At 36.6% G+C, this 27,331-nt stretch overlaps 1 protein-coding gene across 1 annotated transcript in view; it reads right to left on the bottom strand.

The window, feature by feature from the left end:
- Positions 1 to 27,331, bottom strand: part of CEP126 (centrosomal protein 126) — a 45,705-nt gene that overhangs the window by 8,125 nt on the left and 10,249 nt on the right. Inside the window, 6 exon segments of the mRNA XM_063338363.1 lie at positions 2,053 to 2,157; positions 2,160 to 2,207; positions 4,454 to 6,578; positions 17,213 to 17,411; positions 22,839 to 22,944; positions 24,292 to 24,437. Coding sequence (XP_063194433.1) covers positions 2,053 to 2,157; positions 2,160 to 2,207; positions 4,454 to 6,578; positions 17,213 to 17,411; positions 22,839 to 22,944; positions 24,292 to 24,437 — 2,729 coding nt within the window.

Here is a 27,331-nt window from a genome sequence, read left to right as displayed (position 1 = left end):
CTGGGCAACTTATACCAGTGCTCTGTTACCCTCATGGTAAAAAAAAAGTGTTTCCTGATGTTCAGAGGGAACCTCCTGTGTTTCAGTTTGTGCTCATTGCTTCTGGTCCTTTCAGTGGGCACCACTGAAAAGAGCCTGGCTCCACCCTCTTTGCACCTTCCTTCCAGGTATTTATAGATGTTGATAATATCCGCCATGGCCTTCTCTTCTCCAGGCTGAACAATCCCAGCTCTCTCAGCCTTTCCTTCCAGGAGAGATGCTCCAGTCCCTTCATTGTCTTCGTGGCCCTTCATTGGACTCTCTCCAATCTGTCCGTGTCTCTCTTGTACTGAGGAGCTCAGAACTGAACACAGTCCTCCAGGTGTGGCCTCACAGGTGTGATTCAAATGCAAAGTCATGGTGTAAAACCTTAGCTCTACAGCTTGGGGTTTTGTAGTTAATCTCACTGATTTATACATCTGTACACTAATTTTAATGACAGTACTGCTGTATAGTATTTTCCCTCAGCTGGAGAGAGATGCAAATCAGCATTTTCGTGTGCACGTCATGAATCCACATATCCAAGGAGATATTACATTCTCATTTGTAAACACAGTTACTTGATTTGTAAATGCAGTTACTTGATTTATACTTGGGAAGATAAATTACCTATTTATTCGCATAATAAATATTTCCATATGCAGTTAAACTACAGTTCATGATTAGACCAATAGGTATTTTAGTGATTTTAACAGAATTTTATTTCTTTATTTGTTATTACAGTGGTATTTCGATTCAATATTTCTCAGTGATTGAGACAGCCAGCATGGCTTCACCAAGGACAAGTCCTACCTGACCAACCAGTGGCCTTCTATGATGGAATGACTACCTCAGTGGACAAGGGAAGAGCTCTGGATGTCATCTATCCGGACTTCTGTAAGGCCTTTGACACGGTCCTCTACAACATCCTCTTCTCTAAGTTGGATAGCTATGGATTTGATGGGTGGACTGTTAATGGATGAGGAATTGGTTGGATGGTCACATCCAGAGGGTAGTGGTCAATGGCTCAATGTCCAGATGGAGACTGGTGACAAGTGGTGTCCCTCAGGGGTCCATATTGGGAGCAGTACTGTTCAACATCTTCGTCAATGACATAGACAGTGGGATCGAGTACACATTCAGCAAGTTTGACGACAACATCAAGCTATCTGGAGCAGTTGACACACCTGAGGGACAGGATGCCATCCAGAGGGACCTGGACAAGATCAAGAAGGGGGTCTGTGTGAATCTCATGAGGTTCAACAAGGCCAAGTGCAGGGTCCTGCACCGTGATCAGGGCAACCCCCAGTCTCAATACAGGCTGGGGAATGAAAGTATTGAGAGTGGCCCTGCTGAGAAGGACTTGGGGGTATGGGTGGATGAGAAGCTGGACATAAGCCAGCAATCCTTGCTACATCAAAAGAAGTGTGGCCAGCAGGTTGAGAGAGGTGATTCTCCCCCTCTACTCTGCTCTCATGAGAGCCCACCTGGAGTACTGCATCCAGCTCTGGAGCCCTCAGCACAGAAAAGACATGGGCCTGTTGGAATGCGTCCAGAGGAGGGCCACAAAAATGACCAGTGGGCTGGAGCACCTCTCCTGTGAGGAAAGGTTGAGTGAGTTGGGGTTGTTCAGCCTGGAGAAGAGAAGGCTCTGAGGAGACCTTATTGCAGCCTTTCAGTACTTAAAGGGGGCTTATAAGAAAGGTGGGGACAAACTTTTAATAGGGCCTGTTGTGATAGTACAAGGGGTAACGGTTTTAAGCTAAAAGAAGGAAGATTTAGAATAGATATAAGGAAGAATTTTTTTTGCCATGAGGGTTTGCCCAGAGGGGTGGTAGATGCCCCATTCCTGGAAACATTCAAGGTGAGGTTGGATGGGGCTCTCAGCAACCTGATGTAGTTGAAGATGTCCCTGCTTATTGCAGGGGGGTTGGACTGGATGACCTTTAAAGGTCCCTCCCAACTCAAACTATTCCATGATTCTCTGATTCTATAGTTCTATAATTCTATGATTTAACAAAGCAGAATTCTTACCATTTGCAGAAAAAAAACCCAATTCATTGATCCTAGAAGCAGATTTGAAACTACTTATCTGGCTGCTGCCATCAAGAGTAACGTGGGACACCTTAGCTTTTGCCATTTTGTTATATGTGAATTACTGTAATGTGACACATGGTGCTGAATAGCACCTGAAAAGAAAAGCAAATGTGATCACTTTATATTGAGCACAGGGAGAAATTTAAAAAGAAGCAAAGAAGAAATCCCTTGTTATATTAATAATCATAGAATGTTTTTCTGAAAAATATAATCCAAAGTTGCTCTATTGATATGCATCGACACTTAATTTAATTAGTTTGAAAGACATGCTAGATCTACACCAAGAGACTCCTTTGAGAAATGTAAGACAAAAATATATTAAGTGATAGTATCTTTAAGGGCATGAAATACTGAGCAGTCTGCCCTTATTTAACTATAAGCATATGAATTAATACCATTTGTCACAGGCTAAATGTTAAGAATATTTTTAAAGCATTTTACTGATTGAACGCCAAAGTACTTAAAATAATTGTAGTATTCAGCTACAGTATAATATGTGTCCCCCAGAAGATACACCACTTGAAGACTGGAAGCCCAATTAAAGGAAGATCCTCAAGGGCAACAATTTTATTTATTCATCTTGTTCTCACTTTTTTTCTCTACATTTGGCCAAGCACTGCAATAGATCCCATTTTCTGCGGTGTCCTCACAGACCTCACTGAACTCTGTAATAGTGCCACAGCAGATATTTTACTCAAGAACAATGCAGTACTCAGTCTCTCATAGCAAGCACTTCAGGACAAAGACTTTGGTGATCTATGTGCATTTGCAGGCAATAGAACAAATAATAGCAAGTCATTAAGAGTTATCTAAAGTATTTAAAATAAAGAAGAATTACGAAACACTTTCAAACCTAAGCAGATATTGAGAGAGGGCCATCCCCCGCATTTTTGAAAAGAAGTTACTTGGTGCTTCCTCTAAAAGAGCTGGAGCTATGTGATACTGGGGATGTCACATTTAAAGTCGCAGTGAAGACAGTATTAGCAGCGCACACAACTTTGACCCAATAACTTTCCTGATTAATTGATCTGATGTGCAAATAAGGACATCAAGAGGCAAGTATCTCTGCTGGAGGCGAGGCATGGTAATGCAAGTCTTCAGTCATTTCCAATGTAAAATCAAACAGGTTAACTTAAGTCACACATATCTTAAGCTCATCTCTTTGACTTTGAACTGGAACGGACAAGCAGATAACATTTCTCATTTCCCACCCCTGCTTTAGGCCAAGAATATTCACCTGCCTCTGCTCTTACAAAACAGCTCTTCTGAATCACTTCATAGTTAAAACTATGTATTACTGTAGATAGATAAAACCAGAAATTTAGGGTTGTTTTTTTTTTTAAAGTCACGGGAATTACTTATTTTGGTAGAAAGTTTCTTTGAGCTGCACGGCTGATCCTCGGGGTGATGCCAGTATGTGAAGTGTTTTGGATACTGCTTGTACCTGAAGCAGGGTCTACAGCTTCAGGAGCTCTGCCTCCAGCTGCAACCCTCAATAGGAAGCAAACCAGCATACAACACACAAACTACAAGCACAAGGATGCCATCAGTGCCCGAGGCACAGAATATAGCTAGGCTGCAGAGGAGAAACAAGGCAAATCAAAAAGCCTGAAACCTATTTTGAAATGTAAAAACCAGGAAATTAAAATCTATTCTCCCAAAATTTCTTATGCATCTTTCCTCTGTTTTACCAATCAGTCTCTCCATTATATTGTTCCCAAGGTTAGTTATTAATAAAATGAAGGGTTATTCCTAAAATTTCCTAAAATTCCTTATAAATCAGACATACTTTGCAGCACAGCAAAATTTATCTGGTAGAAGCTCTTTATTTTTAACCTACATTTCAGTTTTTTGAGCATTAATTGGATTACTGAGACTAAAGCATAGTAATTTTAGGCATTTACTGTATCAGCATTTTAAAAACATGTTAGATCTACATTTCCTTCACTCAGGTGGCAGTGACTGATGGACAACAAGCTATCGCTCCCAGTTACCTTGCAAACTGGCTCATATAAACTTAGTCACTTCCTCCTATACCATTATTTAGACCACCTGTCACATCTGCTCATTAGCCAGGCATATAATCTCAGGGAAAATGCTTCCTTTTCATTTAATATTGTAGAGAGCTATTAAAAATGGGGATCAATGTTTGAGAGGCCTCTGGGCAGCACTAGAATAGAAGTGACAATGACAAATGGTAAAAACTTGTTAAAACTGGCTGTATTGTGTGAATGGATGAAAGGCTGGGTGTTTTAACTGAAAACAAATTTGTGACGTAATTGAAAAAGACTTTCGTCTGAACATCCCCCCACCCCAGACCCAGAAACATGACTCTTACCAGTGGCAGGGTCTTTTGGAGCTCGGGCAATATGCGCTCCTTGCCAGGAGGTGCTTGTTTTCCCAGCTGCTGGGATATGGTGGAGAAGTAATCCATTTTCTGCGTTAGCAGGTCTTCTTTCAGTGCAGGCTACTGAATGATTTTGACAGGCGCTTGTCTGAACATTATTTACAGAACACCTACATTTTGCCCAAGGTTGGTATTTGGCCATGCTGCAGCCAGGTGTAGGTATCCCAGTGGCCAAGTCCAAATGACAAGTAATTCTCTCACTGTTTTCTGCACCCTTTCTATTTAAAACCTGATCTGCTAAGAAAACATGCCTTTCATTTAAATCATTCTTGCTTGTAGTGGTAGCTTGAAGACTTGAGGGCTGACACCCAGGGCTGGCTGCATTTTTGCCACTTCTGTTTCCCGGCAGAGGTGCGGATGGTGGGTGAGGTGCCACCAATTTCCCTGGAGCTTTCAGAGTTTTGTTGGCTTCAGTGGCTGACTGTGGTCGGATTATAGTGCCTGTTCTCTTCTTGGGCATAAAACTTGGCTGGCCTTTTACAGATCTTGGTCTTCTAGTTATTTTTGCCTTATTTTTGAGTTGGTTAATGTCATTAATTTTAGAATTATTACTACATACTGGGGGATTACTTTCTTCACCTTGTGATACCATCCAAGCTTTTTTAGTAGAAAAGGAACCAGTAGACATAAATATATTCAGAGGCATGCATTCTTTCTTTGATTCTTCAGTATTAACATTTGGTTTTGATATATGAGAGTTTTCCTGATGATTTTTCATGAACAAGGGGTTTGAAGGTTGAGCAACAATACTTAAATTAGTCTTAGGAGCATCATTTGTAGTTTGAACATATTGCAGCTGTGCAGAAGATATTTCACTGGTGGTTTTTTCATAGCATTTTTCATTATTTTCTATTATTATCTGGTTAATTTGATCATGCCATCTTAACTTTGTATTGTATTTTTCATTTTCTGCACTTTTCTTTTTTATTTTTGCCAGTTCTAAACTGTCTCTGATAGAAGACACAGGCCGAGTTCCAAAACTGATCCCATGGTTCATAACCACAGCTTTGAAATGGCTGGGTTCATATTTAGATTCCTTCTTTAAGATACTTGTGAATAATCTTGCTCTTTTTCTTTCAAGAATATTGTTTTTCAGGGTTTTGTGCTGTGCACGAGTGCCAGAATTTAACTCTGTGTCAGACACCAGTGACATAGTTTCTATCATATTTCCTTTCTCTTCCTCTCTGTTATTCTGTTGCTTAACATCACACAGAACTGAGGCATTTGGTATGTCCTGAAATAAAGATGATCCTGGATTAGTGTCATCAATACATTTAATATTTTCTTCTTTTGTTTCAGTCATTTTTCCGGAGGTATTTTTTAAAAACTCCGTACTGATGTTTTTGTCCTTTGGTAACGTATCAGCTGTGCTAGGAATGCCAGTGGAACATCCCTGATTAGGAAATAGGATTATAGATGTTGCAATAGGTTGACTGGAGGTTTGCACAGATATACTTCTTTTTTGTGGGGTCATTTTAAAACTCTGATCTTGCATCAGATCCTGAACTCTTTCTCCTGGAATACAGTCAGGGCTGGCCCAGACTTTGCTAGGATTGAAAACAGGATGACCACTGGGTAATGTGCTGGCCGTTCCAGAAGATGGTTTGCTGCTTTCTTCTTTTATATTTTGCAGAAAACGAAATGCATTACTTACAGAGCGTTCTTGCTTACCAGAGGCAGAGAACTCTGCAGGGCTTTTTCCAGGTCTGTGAGAAGCAGATGATTCCTCTTCTGAATTGTTTACGTGTTCAGCAGGAGTTAGAACATTATATTTAGCTAAAAGATTATGAATAGGTAAGTTGTGGTTGTTTTGCAAATCTACATTTCTCAGACAATTATTTAGATGCACATTTTTAGAAGTACTTTGAGCTGTATAAAGCAAACCATTATTCCTAGTCTGTGATTTTTCTGGATTGTACAGGGCACAGTCACACTGTGTAGTCAAAGATGATTCACTCGGTGTTGTGTAATTTCCATTTTGTTCTCCAGCCTCAAGACTGTCAAGGCTTGACAAGCTTTCTGAATCATCTGTTTTCTTGACTTCTTGATGAAAATTCTGAAATAGAGGCATAAACCCAAACTGTTACATTTATCAGAAATGTTTTTTTTGCTGATATTAATTTTTCATTAATGAGAGCTTAGGCTAAAATACAATAAATATTGAGTATGGTGCTTTTACGACTTTGTTCATAGCGTCCTGAGTGTTTCCATCAAGTCAAAATTTACCTGTGTCCAATTGTAAAAGGAAGCGATATGGTCTGGACATGAAATTCAGAGGAAAGAGCTGCAACAAATTGCATCTTAAGTTTTAAATCAATTCTGCAATACCGAAAAAGGAAGAAGATTTGTCTAAACAACACCACTGTTTCCAAATTGCCCTGTGGCACAGGATGTTTTTTGTACTGTAACATGTAAGGCAGTTTACAAAATGAAAGAGAATCCATAAAAATGCAAATTTGATAGTGGATCTGCCCCAAAATGGATTTTTTTGATAATACCAGACTGAATATGTTTATTTTCATACAAAGTGCCACAAGTGATGAGGATTTAAACCTTGTTGTAGAAAACACATAAAACATCTCCCCGCTACCATAATCACAGTGATTAACACCTCCCCCCAGTGAAACGCCCTCTTCTCATCTTTCATAAAGAAGAAAATATCATCTGATCTGTGAGGACAGATCAGGTCTAAGGGCATATGGGAGTCCCATCCACTCCCCCAACTTCTTTGTCAAACTTTAATGTAGGATGAATAAGAGCAACTGGCACCATCAGAATCACCATTGGGACAACTTTATGTATGTACTATGTAGGCATTTTTTTCACTATTACTTCTCCATCCAAACACTGAGATGCCTAACATGGTTGAAAATACATACCTTTTTAAGTACAACATTTCAAAATACACATAAACATAATGGAAAACAAGCCCACAACCATTTTCACAATCTCATACTCTCTCTCTCTGCCGTTAAGTTCACTTCCATACAAGTGAGTAGCTAAGTGATTTTAAATGATGTGTTGGAAAAAACTGGGGTGGTGTTGGAAAAACTAAGAGAAGCTGCATCAGATATGCTATTTTATGCAATGAAGACCTTAAATCGAAAACGTTTCAAATAGCAAAATCTGTTAACCTAGGTAAGTGATTATGTAAGATATTATATATCCCCTGTAATTCTATTACAATAGAATTAACATTTTGAAAATTTACCAAAGAATGCATAAAATTAGTGAATAAGTACATATTTTTGTAGTAAACCATTTTAATATCCTAATAAAATTGTTGTACCGTGATGTTGCATAGTATATAGCTGTACAAATATTTTAAATTGCAGAATAAAAAGCTTCACGAGTCCTGAAAGACATTTTATGATTGAATTAAATCTTATCTTGCACTATATGTGTTCAGAGTTAGTGCAGTCTTCTATTATAGTTATGATCTGAGATAAGGAAACTAAATAGAAGAACAAAGAACCAAATGTAGAGAAAGATCCTTTTAAGGAACATTTTCAAATGGAAGGCATACAAACCAGTGTCTTTCTAATAGAAAAGAATAAATAACGCTTTGATAGGTATTTATTAACCTTTATGCTTGGATAAATTATATTGTTAACCTCTGCTTGAACTTCACCAAACAAGGAAAAGGCATATGCTCAGAGCTTTCTGTACCACACCAAATTTAAGAACTAACTTTGAAATTTTCAGATGGGAAAAAAAAAACAGTAAAAAGAAATTATAGGTGTCAGGCTTACTGCTTGTCTAATTTGAAACTGCACCTGTATAGCTGAACATGTGTTTCTAAAATGGCTAAGCTAAACAAAGGAAAAATTTTGTAAGGATTGATATTAAAAAACCTGTTCTGATAGCAGGTTAACTTAAACTGGTAAATCTGGAGGGTGCAAGAAAACTTGCAACTTCCAGAAATAAGATCAAAAAAATTCTACCCAGTTGTGCTCCAGAGGTTGAAAATAGACTTGTTAAACAAAACCTCATGGGAATACAAAATCTCAGTTGAGGCAACGTCCAGAAAAAAATTAGGAACTAAGGAATAAAGAAGGATTCCTCATTTAAACACATACTCACTTTTACTTAGTTCATGCAAATTTAATTAATTTACATTTATTTTGTTGCATCATACAATTTCATCATTTCACACATTAAAGATGCTTATCATTCTCATTAAAATATTTACATATTTTATTTCACTTTCTGGCTTACTCTGTAATGAAAAAGAATGTCACCTTTTTTTTGTAAAAATGCATAGCTAGAACTGCTTCTGCACACCTCAAAAACATTCAACAATTATTCTTTTTTAGCAGTCAACAGCTACAGGGAAATAAACCTGGAAATCCCAATGATTTAATTTGATTTAATCTGTGAGAATATTATAGGATGATAAGGAAATAAAAATGTTCATAGAGTGTACTATCTTTTGATTTTCTGGATTTGCATATTGTTCCTGTTACAGAAGTACAATTTATTGTACTGCCTGTTGCCTGCATTATCTTATGTCCTAATGCATGAAACCTAAACCCCGCCTGTCCACATACTCAGTATTCTAGAAAGGGGAACACTTAGGAGGAGTTAAAGAGGTCACTTTTATGCCTTAAGACTTGGAACAGCTGTGTCAAGCAATTTCATTTCAGTAAAGCACTAAAACAAAGAGAAAACATGAGCCTAAGAAATCCTTCAAGAGGTCAATGAAAGAACAACATGGCAACAAGTAAAATTTTAAGAGAACTCCACAAGTGAATTTTCTGCCAAAGGACTCTGTCAGATTGGTATTACACTAAAGAGCTGCTATATGTATATTTGACATTTTCTGCAATAGAAGTGCTGACTGTTCACAATTCCAAGAGGTGAATGGGAACACTCTTCTGAAGATAAATGCTGGAAAAGCGCTACCCACTCTGAAAACCCAGGCCCCTCACCTCTCACGCTACTTGCTGGTTTTGATAATTTCAACTGGTTTATTCGCAGGAGTTCTTTATGCTTTATATGTGTGTATATATAATGTTATACTTCATGCTCATGGTGAAGTAAAAGACTCCAGTGTTCATACAGATAAAAGGCTACCTCTCAAAGCCACTGAGGAACCTAAACACTTTTACTAGTTTTGAGTTTACCAAATATGGAATGGGAAAGTCCATTAGAAAATTAATAATCCCTTTTCTACACAAATTTGGAAAACAAAACGTACATGGCATTACACAATACTGATTTCACAGAAGATTTGGGCAGACCCAAGAAAGCAAATGCCACTGAGAAAGGACTTTGGTGCTTAGGTTACACAAGAGATTCATTATAGTGTTCCAAATCCACCAAAGAAGCTATGGAGGTATAGGATGACCATAAAAAAGCTTCCTATCAACACCCCTCTCTTTCCTAGGCTAACTCCTAGGTGCCTAATTTCCCCCCTCCAGCTATGTAGGATACAGAAACTAGCTATCTATGAACCTGAGTATTCAAAAGGACCTGATTTGCCTGTTCGGAAAATCATCACAGGATGCTAGAAATACAGGTTCAAACTCCTTGGGATAAAAAGAACTCAAGTTTCCAATTTCGTAGGCACTCAGGCACTTCAGCAGGCCATACTGTACTGAAGGATTTTTACAGAAAAGTGATCTGAACACTGACTGTCAGGGTTTCAAGTTCTGACTTTCAGTTTTCTCACTGTTGCTTTCTATTAATTAATTTAGCATCTCAGTACTCAGAGTGCTGCTTCTCAGGATTCCTATTCCAGGTGCCTAACTCTCATAGACTAACCTAGTCATTCAGCTCCACAAGTGGAATTCATAATGCTAGTTTTTAAATACTATTAAAATTATGAAATGATTAAATGTTGAGTCACTGAGCACAATAATTCATTACTGCCTGGTTTTGTTTCTAACCTATTAATAAATTTATTTTGAGCAGGCATCATCTACCCTGCGAATTTAGGAGATGGGGTCATGTAAAAATAGTTCGAGACTGCATAATTGAAAACCATCATAAGGCAAATAGCGCAGAGGAAAATTGGGCATGCATATGCAATATTAATTCTAGAAGTTTTTAACTGCTTAACTAATAATCATTTTAATGTTATATATAAAATGCAATGCCACAATTTAATGAGAAAATGCATGGTTACAATCTAATTCAATGTCATTGGGTTATCCCAAAAAAGGAGAATGCAGATCAGCTAAAACTTATCCATTTTCACTTCTTTGGAATTTGCAGGTTGTGGGAGAAATGATGTTTTAAAAAATATTTTGTAGATGGAGCTATCTTTAGACAATACTTCAGAGGCAGAAATTAAAGGAAAACAATTCTCAGAGATTTTTTTCCCTTTTAAAGCAAAGAAATAATCCTCTCTCTCACTGATGGTTAAGGTCTTAATGATGAGACTCAAAACCCTGAAATTATCCTTTTCAGAAAAGCTTTCCAACAAAATCTGATTTATGGGGAAACAAGAGAAGAATAACTGATGGAGGAAAGTATTTCTTCATCTTCTAGAAAACTCAGAATCTGTCTTCCTAGTTTATTCTTTTTCACAAATACACAAATAAGGCATTAGGGTTAACAGATTTGAATGAACTGGAGCTGTAGCATCACAAAAAAAATATACGAATACTATTTGACCAGTACACACCTCCTAAAAGACCCATAATGACATAGTATAATTTTTAAAATAATCCTTAGTTCAGCTGAGAGACTATCCTTCCAGATCTCTCTGACTTGCTAAAAAATTAGTACACATTTTTGCAGTCTATAAAAAACATTACTTTTTCTTTTAGCAATGTAAATACATTGCAGAGGTGGAACAATTTTTAACATATTTCCACTCTATCTTGTGCACTGCACAGCAGCAACCAAGGCAGAAAGTGGATTTATATTAGGAAATGCTAAAGGTCAGATACAGAAATACTTTTAGAATCATAGAATATCCTGAGTTGGAAGGGACCCACAAGGACCAGGCCCAAAGCCTGACTCCACACAGGGCAGCCTAAAAGTTAAACCACATACCTAAGAGTGTTTTCTAATACTATATATTTATACCTCTCTAGAAATAAGTTTATCTAATCAAACAGTTTCATGTAATTGCCAACATTCACTGCATGCTTCATTAATATAATCACTTATCTTGAAAAAAATATTTAGCGACTGTCACGTTACCTGTTTCACAAATTCCATTCTTTCATTCAAGACATACATTCCTCTTAAGAAACGTACAGATATGATTTATAAGCATACCTACAAGATTTCAGCATCTGCCTTCCCCTAAACAGCCTACTGAATTTAAAGGCTGATATTTATTATTTTTTCTTGCCACTATTTGAAAAAGCATAATTCTTTTAAGTTGTTTGTCACAAGATCTTTCAGTCTCCTGGGTCCCAGTTATTCTCTGCTTATTCCTGTCTCTGAACTCTGGGTGTTTGATTTAATGCTTTATTTCCCAGTATCAGGCATAAACTTTACAACAAAGCTCAACCTACTAAGTACCACAGAAGTGCTGCTGTGGGTTGATGATAATTAATATTAAAAAAAATATTGAAAGAATTGATTATGTTTCTGTGTACCCAGGCCACCATGAGCCTACTGGGACAGAAGCAGAATACTGGAAGAAAAAAAGTAGCTAAATTCTGTGTTTCTTTCCACTTCTCAAAAGGTTTCCCTCTTTTTTTAAAAAAAAAAAAAAAAAGCAAAACACAGCTCTGCTCTTCAGTGGGGTAGAATTAATCTGGACAGTGACAGTTTAATCTTGATAAGAAACCAATAGATTTCCTAACATCCCCTTGAGACATTATTATATACTATCTCTCACAATACCAAGTTATCATAATATAATATAGCATCCTGGCAGACCAGTATGCACAAACTTTTGTACCTTCCGCTCCCCTCCTTCAAGCAAACACTTTATTATTACCATAACTGCAGTAAACTAAAGATCAGATATGGCTATTTTTTTTTCTGTTCTTCTCCTTTAGCTACATTTATGAACATTTCACTCTGTTGCAGTAAAACAAATCACTTCAAAAATAGCTATGAAGTATGGTAGAAATAGTTTAGTGCATAATTATATATAAATATTTCATAGATACATACATATATATGGATATACGTATATGAATGTAAAACCAAAACCAAAGTCATGCTAATATGTATAGCAATTCTTATGAAAAAGTACATGCTGGTAAAGGAGGAGCAGGTATATATTAGATGACAGTTCTCAATTTCCCTGTTTCTGTGCTTTGTGAGCTATGCTGTATGTATAACAATCCTAACTTATCCACAAGTAAAGGCTTATTCATGTATTAATCTACCTGTGAAACAAACTCTTTTGTACTGAAAATGCTGTTTCAGCTCCAATCCTACGTTATCACCTGTTCAAGCAGGGCTTTGAGTTGAGGCAAGACACTCTTCAAATGACTGAACATCCAGATTGCTAGATACGAAGATTGTAACGTCATTTTATATAGCACAGGCTTGGGATAAACCGCTTTTTTACATAAAAAACACCCACAACGTACTCTTGAGGAATACACAATCAAATCAAGTTTGAGTATTTGGGCAAAATAATTTAGTCTGGAGATCCATTTCAATTTGCGTTTATAGCAAATGTGGATTTTGGATTAGTGAAATAACATGGAAGACAGTAGTATGTTGCAATATTGATTAAAAGCCAATAACCCCTCTGATTTTGCCAAAAGGAAAATAAGTAGGGAAATCACTTCAGTTTGTCACATAATTTAAGTGATTGTCGTGGTTTGGGCTGGGCTAGCTATTACACAGTGATCAACATAAAATATGTTAACATTCATAGTTAAAAGTAAAAAATGGCCAGTGCTTCTAGATTTAAGGTGACCATAGAAACCTCTTTCAAGTCTTTGAATAGTCTCTTCAAAATCAAGTGTGACTTCAGTACCAATGCCATTTTCCCCTAACCCCCTCCTTGAGAGTCTGTTTTCCCACTAACTAGCCCTGAGCATTCTACAAGTTCTTGACACTGGGGAGAGAGTCTGTACACAAGGCACTCCTTTTTTCCATGCTGGTCTTGTCCATGTCTCTGAAGAGCCAGACTGATACAATACACCTTGCAGAAGGAACCTCTGTTTAACTCATTCCAGACATACTACAAATGCACTTGAAAATGAATTCAGTTTTTCCATCGGTTACCTGAAACATCTCCATTTCATAGACACAGTCCAACCTCAACAGCACAGTGACACAAACAGCTAACAGTCATACAGGTCAACTCAATCGTGCAAGTAAGACGATGACCATACCTACGTGTTTGCAGCATCTGCTGCTCTCATTCAGTGGAACATCACTTAGAAAATATTCTTCATTATTTCTCAGAGACTTATTTAATTCTATATGTAACATACATAAACACACAGTATAATAGGATACAAAATTTTATTATATTAGAGATAATACAAGAATAACCCTCTGACCTCATGGTTTGGGTTGCAGTTTCTGAGAAATTATACCTGTGTTCCAGTCCCTGTTTCAATAAATATCGAAGCATTTTATGCCAAGGGGAACAGTATCCATAGAAAGGCTGATAGTGAGTACTTCAATGGCTGCACAATATGCTTGGGAAAAAAAGGAGTGTCAAGGTAAAATTCCTGCTTCAACTCAATCAGAAAGGGATTTAAAATTTGTATTTCGCAGATGCCACTTGAATAACCTAATTATGGTCATATAAAGGAGGGAAGAGGAAAATACAGTCTCCGTGTTGTAATCTATACCTATTTTGTCTGCAAATTAGCTCTTACTTCCAAGTATTTTGTTTAAAAAGTGAAATAATAGAAGCAAAATGTTATGTCAATCAAACAGTTTAATTCAAGCATAATGTATTTTTTGGGAAGAGCATTAAAATATTGTACTGATTTATTTTGTGTGGCCACCAAATTAAAGAGGTGATGAAAAGAAAAAGACAAAAGATAGCTGAATAATACTACTCCCTGTCACAGTAGAGCCATTTTAATGGAAATTTTCTAAATATTCCATTCAAGGCAGATGACAGAAATGGAAAATTTCAACATAAACGGTTAACATTTGGAAAAATGATAAGCGCTTTAGAGTAATGTCTTTTGGTGAAAAAGCTGCATGCAGCTTTAACTAAAGACCGTGCTACCAGCTCCACCTTAAAGGTTTTATTTATGTCTGCACCAAAACCAGGAAAGGACTATGTAACAAAACCTTTGATTGCGAATGAAATTAACAGTACTAATTTCTTCAAAACTGAACATACTGATGGATGTGTACCAAATAATAATTTGATGTACTGGCTCAGACATAACTGTTGCACAAAATAAAGTCTACTGCTCTCAATATTTTAAGCAAAATAATTCTGAAGAATGGCAGAAGGGTCACTAAAAGCCTTGGCTAACTGATGAAACTATACAAATTTTCAGGGATGGAAAACAGGGAACACACCAAATCTGCCGGTAAGGGTCTACATAGAACTTTATCGCCCTGTAGGAAAGAAAAGAATTTTAGGAATCTTTATAATCCTGCTGGGCCTGTAAAAACAGAAACAAAGAGAGGTCAAAGGATCTCAATGGATGGTTAGACTGCAAAGCATGTGCACAGTGAAACACTTTAACATTAGTTTCAGAAAGGCAAGTACTGTTGAAATGATTTTGGACGACAGACAGTAACAAGGCTACTGAAGCCTATTCATGTCAGTAAGAGTACTATAAATAATTACAATTCATAAATTTTATTAGTGAGAGTATTATAAATACTATTTTACATCACAGGAAGTCACAATGCACATGCACAGCAGCGCAATCCGAGTATTAAACTTCCAAAACTCAGGCCTTAGAACAATGACAATAACTTTTTTGACTGTTTTTCTAATCAGAGTCCAAAGCATGCAATTTCATGAAAGAAAGTCCAAATGTTTGAAGTATAAATATTTACAATTTGAAACTGTTTATCAGAGGGAAGAAGCTGAGCAACCCCTAGTGGTAGCAGAAATATGCATTCTGGAAAAAAAAGCAAATTTTTTACAGGACCAGAGCATTTTCAAAAATACAATAATTTCTAAACACAAATGCCTGTATTATATGCAGTGTCCAAAGCTGGTGATAACGTTTAGAAAAAACTATAAGTAAAAAATCATGCATGACTCATGGCAGTTTCCCCCTAGAATTCAATTAGAATATAATAATTGTGTTTGATAAAATACACAATATAGTTGTCTTGCAATATATTAAAAATAATCTTTTAATATATTTTTTTCCCAAAGAGATTGCATTTTTTTTCCCCTAATTCTATTAAGTCCTAATGCAGCTACTGCCAAATTAAACATCATCATTTAGGGAGGAATTTGCAAACACTATACCAATGAAATGCCCAATGTGGTATTAAAAAAAAAAAAAAAAGCTTAGACCTCTTTGGATTTTGTTTGAAAGTGGTTATCTAGAATTCAGTTTTATCAGCTCTCTTCTATAAATTGCCATTTGCTCTTCCTTCTTTTTGTGCTTGGAAATAAGAATGAACACTATTCAACAACCTTGCCAGTACAAACTACTTTCTGTCTCCTCAACCTTTTTGAAATTTACTCCAGTTGACTGAGATTTTCTGTGTTAGCCATCAGCTGCTCAAGATTCTTATGAATACCCATCAGAACAAAGTAGGTACAAAGACAGAGATGAATGTGGCTGAAAACACCAATATCAAAGAACTTGAAATATATCTGAACTGTATACGGTCTTTCAAAAGTTACCCATACACATGTATTAAAAAGAAAAGCCCTTGCTCTGTTGCCACCAATGATCCCATGCCTCTAGCAATCACCAATATAAAGGCACGGTGCTTCATAGGGTTAAGGTCATTTCAGATACCACGAGTCCAGATACCAGTCGATAATATTACAGAAATAAAAGAATAAATCCAAAATTATGTCCTCCTTTTTTCAAAAAAATCTAATATTGAAGACAATACTTCCAAAATCAAAGACAAGACTGACAGACCTAAAATCACACTTAAAAGTGCAGTTGTAAGAAATCACGTTTGAGCTCAGTTCTTCTTGATTTTCACTGTGTTTCTAAGATGACTTTTGAAACTCATTTTGGGTCCAAAAATTAGTTTAGGCAGAAAGTTAATGGGCAAAAGTTAATGGGCTTGTTACTGGAACATCTGCATCTATTCCAAAGATGACAAAAAAGGATCTCAAGAGACTTGAAGTCAATCCCTAAGAAATCACCACACATTGGAAAAAAACCCAAGAAACAAAAAAAACCCCAGCATTTGACCTACCATAATTATACCGCTATAGCATTTTGTGCTGAGCTGCAGCAACAGGCAAAGCAGAAACTTAAGTGCAAATTGCAAGCCACCAATTTAATTTTGGAGCTAGCACAAGACTCCTCTGATAGACTAATGGCTATCTACTTCAGACCCAAAGTCTGACATACAAATCCTACATTCACAGAAAGAAAGATAACACGACAGATATCTTTGAAAAATTTGTGAAAATATTCTTGCAAACATTTTTGAAGACCTCTGATTTCTTACTGAAAAATATGTATAATTTTACTATAAATAATCTATTGGTAAGGCATAGTACACTGTGCCTTCAGGTGTTGTCTGCTTGGTAGAGTGCTTAACAGACTTTTCATTTTTATCACATTCAACAAAATTTCCATTACATTTAAGAAGCATCATGTAATGAATCACATGGAAATATCATACCTCCAAGTTGCTGAGATGCTGTTTTTCAAGGAGTTGTTGCATTTCTTTCAGATTTTTCTGGAAGAGAGGTTGGTTACTATCCATGTTTGTTCTACTGCTCTCTTGTATTGTTTTATCCCAGTCAAGCATTGCTGAAATCTGCTTCTGATGGAAAGAACCGTTTCTAGATGCTGATGAGGATGAAGAGTCATCTGTGGTTCTTGATGCAAGCAAATAACTTATTACTTTGGCTTATTTCTATGCGTCACCTGTACACTTTTAAATATGTTCCTTTCCAAAAGTATACATCATCAATAAATGCCTGGAAAGTGAAAGACAGCTACACTATATGGAACTACAGGTGGTGCTGTTAGTACTATCTGAAACTGTGCAACACTTTCCATCTTAAACCTTCTCTTCTGTTATTTATAAATAGTCAGACTTTTCTGATTGGGTTGTTGGGTGACTGCCTCAGGCTGAATTAATCTGGAAAATGTCAGCCAACAGTTTGGTCATTTGCAAAAATGGAACACGGAACGAAACACAAGTAAAATGGCCTTTGTTTTTCCATAAGATTGGCTTATACTAGAGGACAACTATATATTGATGCTGTCAAATATATTCCCTTACTTCAAATAGCAAGTACAGCCCAACTGTACTGATAACGTGCAATGTCACTTATGTGGTACATTAAAGAATTTGTATTTGCTTCCTGAAAAAAAATATCTTTGGAGCAGCTAGTGTAGCTGGCTACTGTGGTCAGGGTGAGTCCAAATCAAGATAGAGGAAACCACAGGTTTCTACAGGCATTAGCAAGGACCATGTCTGGCTGACACGCAGGAATCAAAGAAGCCAAGAAGCATGTGAAGCCAAATGACAAGGAAAATATGCAAACAGAGACTAAGAAGGCAAGGAGTATGTAACAAGATCTGTTCAAGAATAAAAAGCAGATAGAACTGGAACAAGGCAGGGTAAGATCACTAAGAATAGGAACCAAGCTTTGGAAAACAAGAAGGAAGAACTAGGTAGATATCAAGGATGACAAAACCAAGAAACTTTAACCAACAAGAAAAGTAGGCTTTTAAAAAAAGCAAAAATAACCCACACACCAAAACCCACCAGCTCATAGGTAGATCAAGCTCCTTAGCCTTCTGGAAGTATAACTGTTACCAGGTTGCCAACTGTGCTTGACTGCCTAGGTGGAACAATTTAGCAAAGGATATTGATCCTGTTTTTTGGCTCCAATGTGGTTCAAGGACCCTAAATGCCCTTAGTCTGGCATATGCAAAATGGCACTTACAGAACCATGCTTTGAGTTCTCACATCTGTTCAGCAGAGCCATAACCCTTACAACTAGTTAGAAAGTCATGCTTATGTCTCACCGTTTTAGGATCAAGTATTTGTTATACTCCACAATGATTACAAATGGTGGTAGAAGGATACTAGAACTTGGAAACAGATTATCAGTATAAAATTTCAGTGAAGTTATTTGTAAAATGGGTACACCTTTAGCAAAAAGGGGAGATCCAACTTTTATTTCACCAGATTGATCATGTCCAATATTTGAAATGGTACTTTGACTCAGCAAGCATTGGATTTTGAGCAACAAACCAAACATTATTGTTCTTTCAATATGCAGATGCTTTCCAACATTCTCAGGATTTATTTCTCTTACATAGTTCCTTAGCAGCATCAACATGATACTTTAAATATTGCTCAACTGGGCAAAGGTGTTTAGCTAAATTTGTTGCAAAAATGAACTTTTGACTCTGTATGCAATTAAATATGAAAATCATACTTCCACATATTTCCCTCTTTTTTTTTTTTTATTGGAGTCTGTCCTGACAAGATGATCCACCACCCACATTTTACCCATCCTCGGTTTCAGTGAAGGTGATGGTGAAGGTGATGGTTCCTTTCATATAGGGGTAATATGCAATGTAGGAACTTATAAGAAGATGTGACTATTTCATGCCACACAAAGCTATCTTCGTTAACAGCTGGCATCCCTATTAAGCAAATTTGAACAGTGCAGTCACACAATACGTACACAGAGCTCATCCTCCTCTACTGTCTATCCAGCAGAGATGCATTATTAGGAAACATGTATTTTTCCTAGCTGGAGATGGCTACCATATGTCTAATATATGTACAGAAACTGAATAACCCCTTTCCTTCATTTCTCTCTATTTCTTCTGCTTAAGTTTCCACAGTTCCTTCTTCCGAGCCTTCATCTGTTTCATCCTCTTTCTATATCTAAAATTATACTCCCTGTTAAAATCAATCCCTTCTCTTTTTAGTACATATGTGTCAAATTAGACAAATGAGACCTTTTCTGTATTTATTATAACACAATTTTAGGACAATGGAAAATGTAAACTTTCATCCCATCAAGATTATTGGGGTTTTTTCAGGAGATTTTATACAATACTCCAAAACGTCTGGCTTAATTGCACTGACCTAAGCAGAGACATATATTTGGCAGAGTCTAAAAAGGAATTTATTATTTCTGATGAGATGGCTGATATCAAAAAGGGAGAACAACTTCCCCTATTTTCCTATTTATTTATAGAACTCAGAAAACTTCATTCTGTATTCTTTTGAATGGGCGATATCCTCCCTTTCCAGAAACTTTCTGTACCTATCCACTTTTAAAGACTTTATTACTGTGGACAAGACTGATATATACCTGCCCCACAAAAAATCTGATTGTTTTTTTTTTTTGGGAGGGGGTGGGTGGGCAGAAATTTCTTGCTATCTCTTTGGTTGTTTAGAACATTTATATTTATAGAAGTGTCTACACTTCAGTTTTTTTCAGAAAAAAATTTTGATTTGTCATAATTAAGTTTCAAGCCCAAGACTGAACCTAATCAAATACAACTGTTTTTAAACACAAACAGGGAAATCTATCTTCTACAAAGAGCAGCACACCATTTATACACCTAATGTGCACACATCCCAATCCCTGTCAGCTAATGAGTTGACCAAAATCTTTGCTTCAGCATTTAATAACTAAACCTTACTAGAAGCTGAGTAGCTCAACTGCAAGCACATAATACAATCTCTCTCTCATTAGGTGTTCCAGGGTTTTTTGCCTTTCTCCAAGAGGAGGTAATACATCTCCATTGCTTAATTTAATTTTTTACAACTTTTTAAACATAGACATTAGGAATTCTAGAACCTTATATAATCCACCTATATCCAGCTGGGTCTGCAGCCATATTTATCTTGGATACTTAATACAATATTCATTTCTTCCTTTAAAAGGGGACCGTCAATGAATTCTATACATTGTATTTCTGATGGAGGGTGAATTCTAAAGATGTACAAGATTTTTGGTTAAAGTGTTTTTAGAAGTGTAAGAAGAGATAGAAATACAGAAAGGGATCTACTACCTCATCTGAGTTAGTTATTGGCTGTCCCAAAATCTCCAGTTAAAGGGATTATAAGACATTTTTAAAGCTTTACAGCCCAGAACTGGTGAGTTTTGAAGAACTTTCAGCTTTGCAAACCTTCTCAAAATGCTTTTCTGTATCAAAGCTTACTTTGCTGTACTGATTTGCCCTCTAAGAGAATTTTGGAACCAAGTCTGAAAACACAAAAATGCCATTTTTATGACCCACACAATCTACGGTTCCCAGACCAAAACTAACAGGAACAACCCTGCACTAACATCTTCTGCATCAGACCAGAAGAATCTATGCTGCATAGCATGCGCTAACTTTCAATCTCAGTCCTTAGTAAGGGATTGTGTGAGATGTAGATAAAAACACATGGAGTATTTTCTGTCACAAGGAAGGGAGACAAATTGTTAGCATTAGAATAAGCAAAGCTTTATTTCATATTAATTTGTATACCTAGCCCCTATACACAAGCCTGTACTGCCATAACTTAATTATTTTCCTTTATTTCCCTTATTACTATACCCCCAATATTCTCTACACCCTCCTTCACTCAGCCCCTATGGCTCCTACCCAGGCCTCCTAGTTACCAGCTGGGGAAGAGGCAGCACATTCTGTGGCAGGTTCCAAGGTATTTGTGTGCTGTCTTATCTGTACTAACTGGCTTGTGACCTGCCAATAGGTCAATGTGGACTCCACTTTTAAGCCTTTTTCATGCTGGGGTCACCTGTTTGAATAACTTCTTCCTTGCTCAGTTGCCAATTTCAAACTTGTAGAAATATAATTATCTTTGCAATTCTTAGCTCTCTCTCAAATTTGGTTACTAGGGGAACACAAACTGTAAAAGAATATGAACATATACATTTAATTTCCTTAGGAAATCAGGTTATAAAAATGAAAATCAGGAAAAGAACACTCTATCATTATTACAGGACAGTGAATTTTTTAAATTACACAAATATAATATGGAGTGACAGCAATGTTATACTGTAAGAAATAAAGGAACTGGTAAGTGGTTTGAAGGTGTCTGAGAGAAAGCTGTGAGCCCTTGAGGCAGAAGAATCAGTTTGAAGAAAGTTGAAAAATAAAGAAACAAATGATAAAGGCAGTGTGAAGAGGCACAGAGCTGCCGTCCTTAATCAAGCCTATGAGTGAAATGAGACAAACAATCAGGAACCCTGAGACAGGGTTCAGAAACATCTACATTTTTTTTGCCATAATTTCAACTTATATTTAGCAGGTAGATTGTTTGCTTGTTTTCATGGCTGCAATCCTCCTTTATTACGTCAAGCCAGTGTGGTAGCTGCAGAACTATATGAAAGTTGACTAGCAGATAGCATGAATATTTAGCTCAGAGAGGTACAAAATATTTTCTCAATTGCCCAGTTTATCGGCTGCAAACATGCTTTAACCAGCAGTGGAAATGTAATCAAACTGAATATTAACATCACAAGAAGAACACGCTGAAGCTCAAAAGTAGGGAGACCCCTTTTAGATAGAATTTATCTCTACTCTGAACATCTGCACAATTTACAGCATGCAGAAAATAATAATAGTAATAAAAGCAGCAACAACAAAAATAAAACCCTGAACTGAAATATTAAAGAAATGAGAGATTAGGAAGGGGATAATCAGGAAGGAGTATCAAATACAGCAGACAAATTATGCATGAAGAAACACTCTGTGGTAAGTCAAGGTATCTTAGAAAAAGTGCTTGGGTACAGTGAAAAACGTGCAATTCAAATTGTATGTGATATAGAATGAAATTGCAGGCAAAATTGTTATCAGGATGCTCAAGATACATGTAGAGGATGAGAAATTTAAAGGAATGACAGCTGGAAAGAAGATAAGATCATGGGATGAATATACAAACTAAACTGTCCTGGTCTTGATGAGAATAAGAAATCACCTAGACATAATACTTTATTCTTGATACAACAGCAGATGTTTTGATAACCATGGCAGTCTGAGTCAGGCTGTAACTGCGTGAGGACTGGGTTAGCCCTGAGTATTCCCAGAATTCTGCTGAAGGGAAAAGGCTTGTGTCATCTCCTCTGGTGTTTTACCAAATGGACACAAACAACTCAAAGTTGTTTCATAATGTTTCATTGGAACAGTTCACAGAAACGCTTTCCTTGCCACTAGAGAAATGGCCTATAACTTCTTAAAGAGTAATTGTCTGCTGTTTATTGAATACACTTAGCAATGTACTTCCTTTGACCATCAGAGTAAACACACATGCTCACCTGAAGTTGGTTTTGTTTCTGCTGGGCAAGCACAGTCCTGATGTTATAACTGATCCTTTAATTCGTTCAAGAGCTTCTTCTAACTGAAAATCTGCTTTTGTCTGAACTAGAGGGATCAGAGTAAAAAACACAATGGAAAAAATATTTTTAAAATGGAATGTTTTACCATAAATGGTTTGGTTAAGTTTTTTAAGTTGGGAAGCCTAAATCCAGACTGTTACAATAAACTGAGTGGTTTAGCACCATTAGGCATGCTGGAGCATCTCTAGTTCCTCTGAAACAAAACCCCAGCCTATTTAAGTGTTTACAGTAACACACGTATTCAACAGTTTTGCTATTTGTTTCTAGACTGCGCTGTTGAAAAAGTAGGCAGTTAAAAAATCCAGCACTAACTTTATTTTTACATCATGATTATTCTGCTTATGCACTAAGCCCAAGTTATGGCTTGCAGATACTTTATAGAGGCCAAATTGAGACTTACTAATCCAACCAGTGGAGAAAGAAAGAGTCCAGACAGGCACAAGGTGTTGCCTTTTTCACATACGCAACAGTAGGGTAGAAAGTGGCAGGGGCAGAATTGCCATAAAGACAAAGCAAGAAAAAAAATTGTGATTCACCATATTGCTACACAGTCTGGGCTGTGAGTAGAACTATGAAGAAGCCCTAAACCAGTGCTGTTCTATTTTGTTATTTTAATCTGACATTTGATCCTGAAGTCAGAGACATTACCTCACAGTTGGCGCAACTGCAGTTGGGAGAGTAAATCTGTTAAAGAATACCTAAGTAATATACCATATCTTAAGAGTTTCAACACTGGAAAGTTGACTGGAAATCAGACTTGGCTGATGCTGTTAAAAACTCCTGCCAATCTGCACCGATTCCAAGAAAGCAGGAACTCAGTTGAAGTGATTGTTACTTCCCAGCAGCGAAAGAGCTTAAATAGCTGACTAATTCAGCAGAAGTTATGTAATACATTAACATATGCTAGGATTGCTTTTACTCAATGATAAACAAATGCACGTTCTTGACTATTTCATATTCAAGGGTTCAAATAGGGGATCATTATACTATCCTAGTAACTTCCAGTGGCCTTGTAACACCTTGCACCCAGCTGTGAAAGCACAGTATTGTAAGCAATAAACACATTGGAGTGAAAAAAAGTGGAGAAACCCCGGGAAGCCACAAGATCCCAAGGAGGTGCTGTACTTACTGTGAATGGAATATAATGAAGTATCTCACAATACCGTTTTTCAGAAAAAAAAGGTTTTTTTTAATTCCCTCTACCCACTTTTTTCCTGTGTACCAGATCTGAGCTTCTTGTCGGTTATGTTTTGCTTATACTAATGAATTAAATTAATCTGAGTGAAGTTAATTGTTCTATTTGCCTCAATTATATTCTATTAATAGAAAAACACTTGCATTGTGAATAATGGTTGAACTTTAATTTACAAACCTATTTGCTTGTGCTGAGAAAAAGGCAGATGAGCACGCTGGAACTTATCAGTTGCTTCCTGAAGTTTAATTTTCCTCTGCTGTAGAACTTGTTCTCTAAATCTTTGTTCTTTTTCTTCTTCTTGCTTCCGTCTTTCTTCAAAGGCTCTGTATTTAAGAAGCAAGAGTAGATGACCCCTATGTTTTCTAATTACATTTACTGAAATATTAGTAACTTACTTGCTTATCAATTTGCAATTTTAGTACAAAAGCTTTCTTGTCCACAAATTAAATACTATAAACTTCATCACAGCTGGATTTTTATGGTTTGTTTGAACGTGAAGGAGACAGCAGGTGATGAAGAAAAGACATCTTAAAAATAATCTTTTTTTTTTAGCCTCAACCAGAAATGTGATTCTTTCTTACACAAATTAACATGCAGACTCAACCAGTTCTTGTCACCCATGTGACTTTCGCCACAGTCTTTACATTACCACATAAATGTATCACCGTGGGCAGATCAATAGGAATGTGAACTGCAAATGCTGTGTGTGTGCGCATTTCACAAGCTGTTAGGGAAATAGTAACAGTTTAAAAGTTGTTATTCAGAAATAACACAAAGGAACTACAGCTTTTACCTATAAATAGATAAGAGTTAGTACCAACTTCCAGTTGTTGAGAAGCTTCCTGAAAGACAACCACGTTAGTAGCACAAAATGAGATAAAATAGTAACATGAAACTGATTGACAGAATCAATTTTTAATATCAAATATGTTAAACGTGTCCTTCTACCGGCTGGAAAGCAAATTGGACTTTAATCAAAACCAACCATCATCACAAAACTTTCCTTTGGTAGGCACAAGCTTGATGAAGTTATGTGGAATTTTTATTCCTGCTGACAAAATCACCAACTTTTGCTGACAAACTTAAATTAGCTCCTTGAGTGAAATATATCCTCTACCCATAAAGTTATTGGCACAGTGCCTATGTAGGCAAAATAATACTTAAATATATCACTATTCAACTAAAACTTCTAAAGCCTGCCATGCAAGGTTCACTACAACTGGAAGATTCCTGTTTTTAATGACAGGTCACTAGTACCCTAGGTAGGGTCCCACTTCTAGCCAGCACTAGCGGAATGAAAGGTATAATGTTTAGCCAGATGTTCTTTGTTTCTCTCATCACAATAAGATACCTTCCCTTAACTTTAATCACTTACAGTTGCTTCATAGACCTTCTTGCTTAATGGAGTGAAGCTGCTACTTAACAGAGCTACTCCTTAACTCAAGCTATTTTATTTATTCTTCCCTTTTCTTCTCAGGGAAAAAGTTCAAACTAAACTATTCAACTTGACCCACCCTAATGTCCCTTCAAAGTGCTGATCGATCACCTGTGAAAACAAACAGAAAAATAATTTGAAAGAGGTACTTTTTAGTTTAGAAAGTCTAAAGGCTGTAATTGCACAACAGCAAAAAATAGGAAAACAGACAACTAATCCCAAATCCACACTTCTACAGGAATATCCACTTTAATCCACTTGGAAGCCAAAGCGTAACAGACAGAGACGTAAAGAACCTTTGCTATTTTGAAAATTCATATATGCATGGTTGTCAAACTGAACTAATGACTGAGATTTCCCAATTTTATGGACAAATTATTGCATTTCATTAATAAAAAGTGAAGACAATAGATATATAGATATTTAAAGTGGAAATGCACTGTACACAGATACCATGCAGCTATTCAAACCTTCAAGCACAAAGACTACATACTTGCATTCCTGCCATCATTATGAGCGCACCTTAAAACTCCTCCCCTTATCATAAGGGGAAACAGGAAGCTGTTTTTCTGCAGTAATATTAAATATTAACATTACTAAAATTAATATTAAGTAAATAAACCTTCGATATTGCTAATATCAAGCTCAAGAGAGACAGTGGTGGAGCATATGAAAAGAGACAAAATGTGCAAAAGGATCCACTACTTTTGCTAATGGATATAGCAGTCTGGATTAATGTTCTCCAAGGTCAGAAATCAAAATGCCAGTGAACAGCATAAGCAATTACCACTTCTGCTTTGGAAGTACATTCCCCTCAGAAAGCTCCAAACCTCCCAGCAGCAGTATTCCTGACAATTGTCTTGGATCCTAAGAACTGCTGAGACTACATCCTCCAATGTATACAGACGGTAGCTTACATATTATTTTAACAACTTATTTATTGCAAATGACACTTAATTGTTACACTCTCAGAAATTCAGGTGAATTTCTACAATTTGAGGTAATGCTTCTTCTAGAGACTCTACAGAAACTCTAGAGAAACTCTACAGCTTCAAATGAAGGATAAGACAGAAGATTGACTTACACAAAGAAAAACAAACTAAAATACGGTCTCAAGTCTCATTTGCAAATTTCAGTTTCTCAGCAAGCAGGAATGGCTTCACTTGAGGCATGAGGTGAAGCCAGACGAGCAGCTGTCCAAAACCAGAAAAAATCTGCAGAGAACTCTATTCACATAAAATGTCTTATTGCAATTTGGTTAAAATTTCACAGGAACTTTAATTGTTCATACCATCCAGAAGTTAGAAATAAAAAAAATAGAACTAGAGTTCATGGTCAACTTTCAGTATTCCTGTATTTCACTCATGTTAAAATCTGATAGAGAAATCCGCAATATTTTACATCTTTATCCTGACTAAAGAAATAGGAAAATCACAACAGAGGAAACAGACTTACTTATCCTAGCAAGTACTTCAAACGCATTCTTCTTGATACCCTTAATACCTCTTGAAGCTGCTCAAGAAGGCCTTTAGTTGAACTGTAGTTGTTAAATTCAGACATGTGGGAAATTCTACAACTTTGCGCCTGGAGTAATTCCAGAGTATAACTCCAAAAAGGAAAGAGTAAATTCTGACAGAGCCTTTATTTATTTATTTTTTAAACCATTCTGGAGTATGACTTAGCTGTGCTCTTCCACATTCTTAATATCTGGCATTAAAAAAAGACTCTTGTTCCATGTTCCATATAGCTGGAAATAGGCAAGTCCTAATGCTGATGCAAGAG

The sequence above is a fragment of the Chroicocephalus ridibundus genome, chromosome 1 (genome assembly GCF_963924245.1).
Source record: "Chroicocephalus ridibundus chromosome 1, bChrRid1.1, whole genome shotgun sequence".
In the NCBI taxonomy this organism is placed as follows: domain Eukaryota; kingdom Metazoa; phylum Chordata; class Aves; order Charadriiformes; family Laridae; genus Chroicocephalus; species Chroicocephalus ridibundus.
The sequence above is the reverse complement of the archived record's forward strand: the minus strand, read 5'-3'. Positions and strand labels throughout refer to the sequence as shown.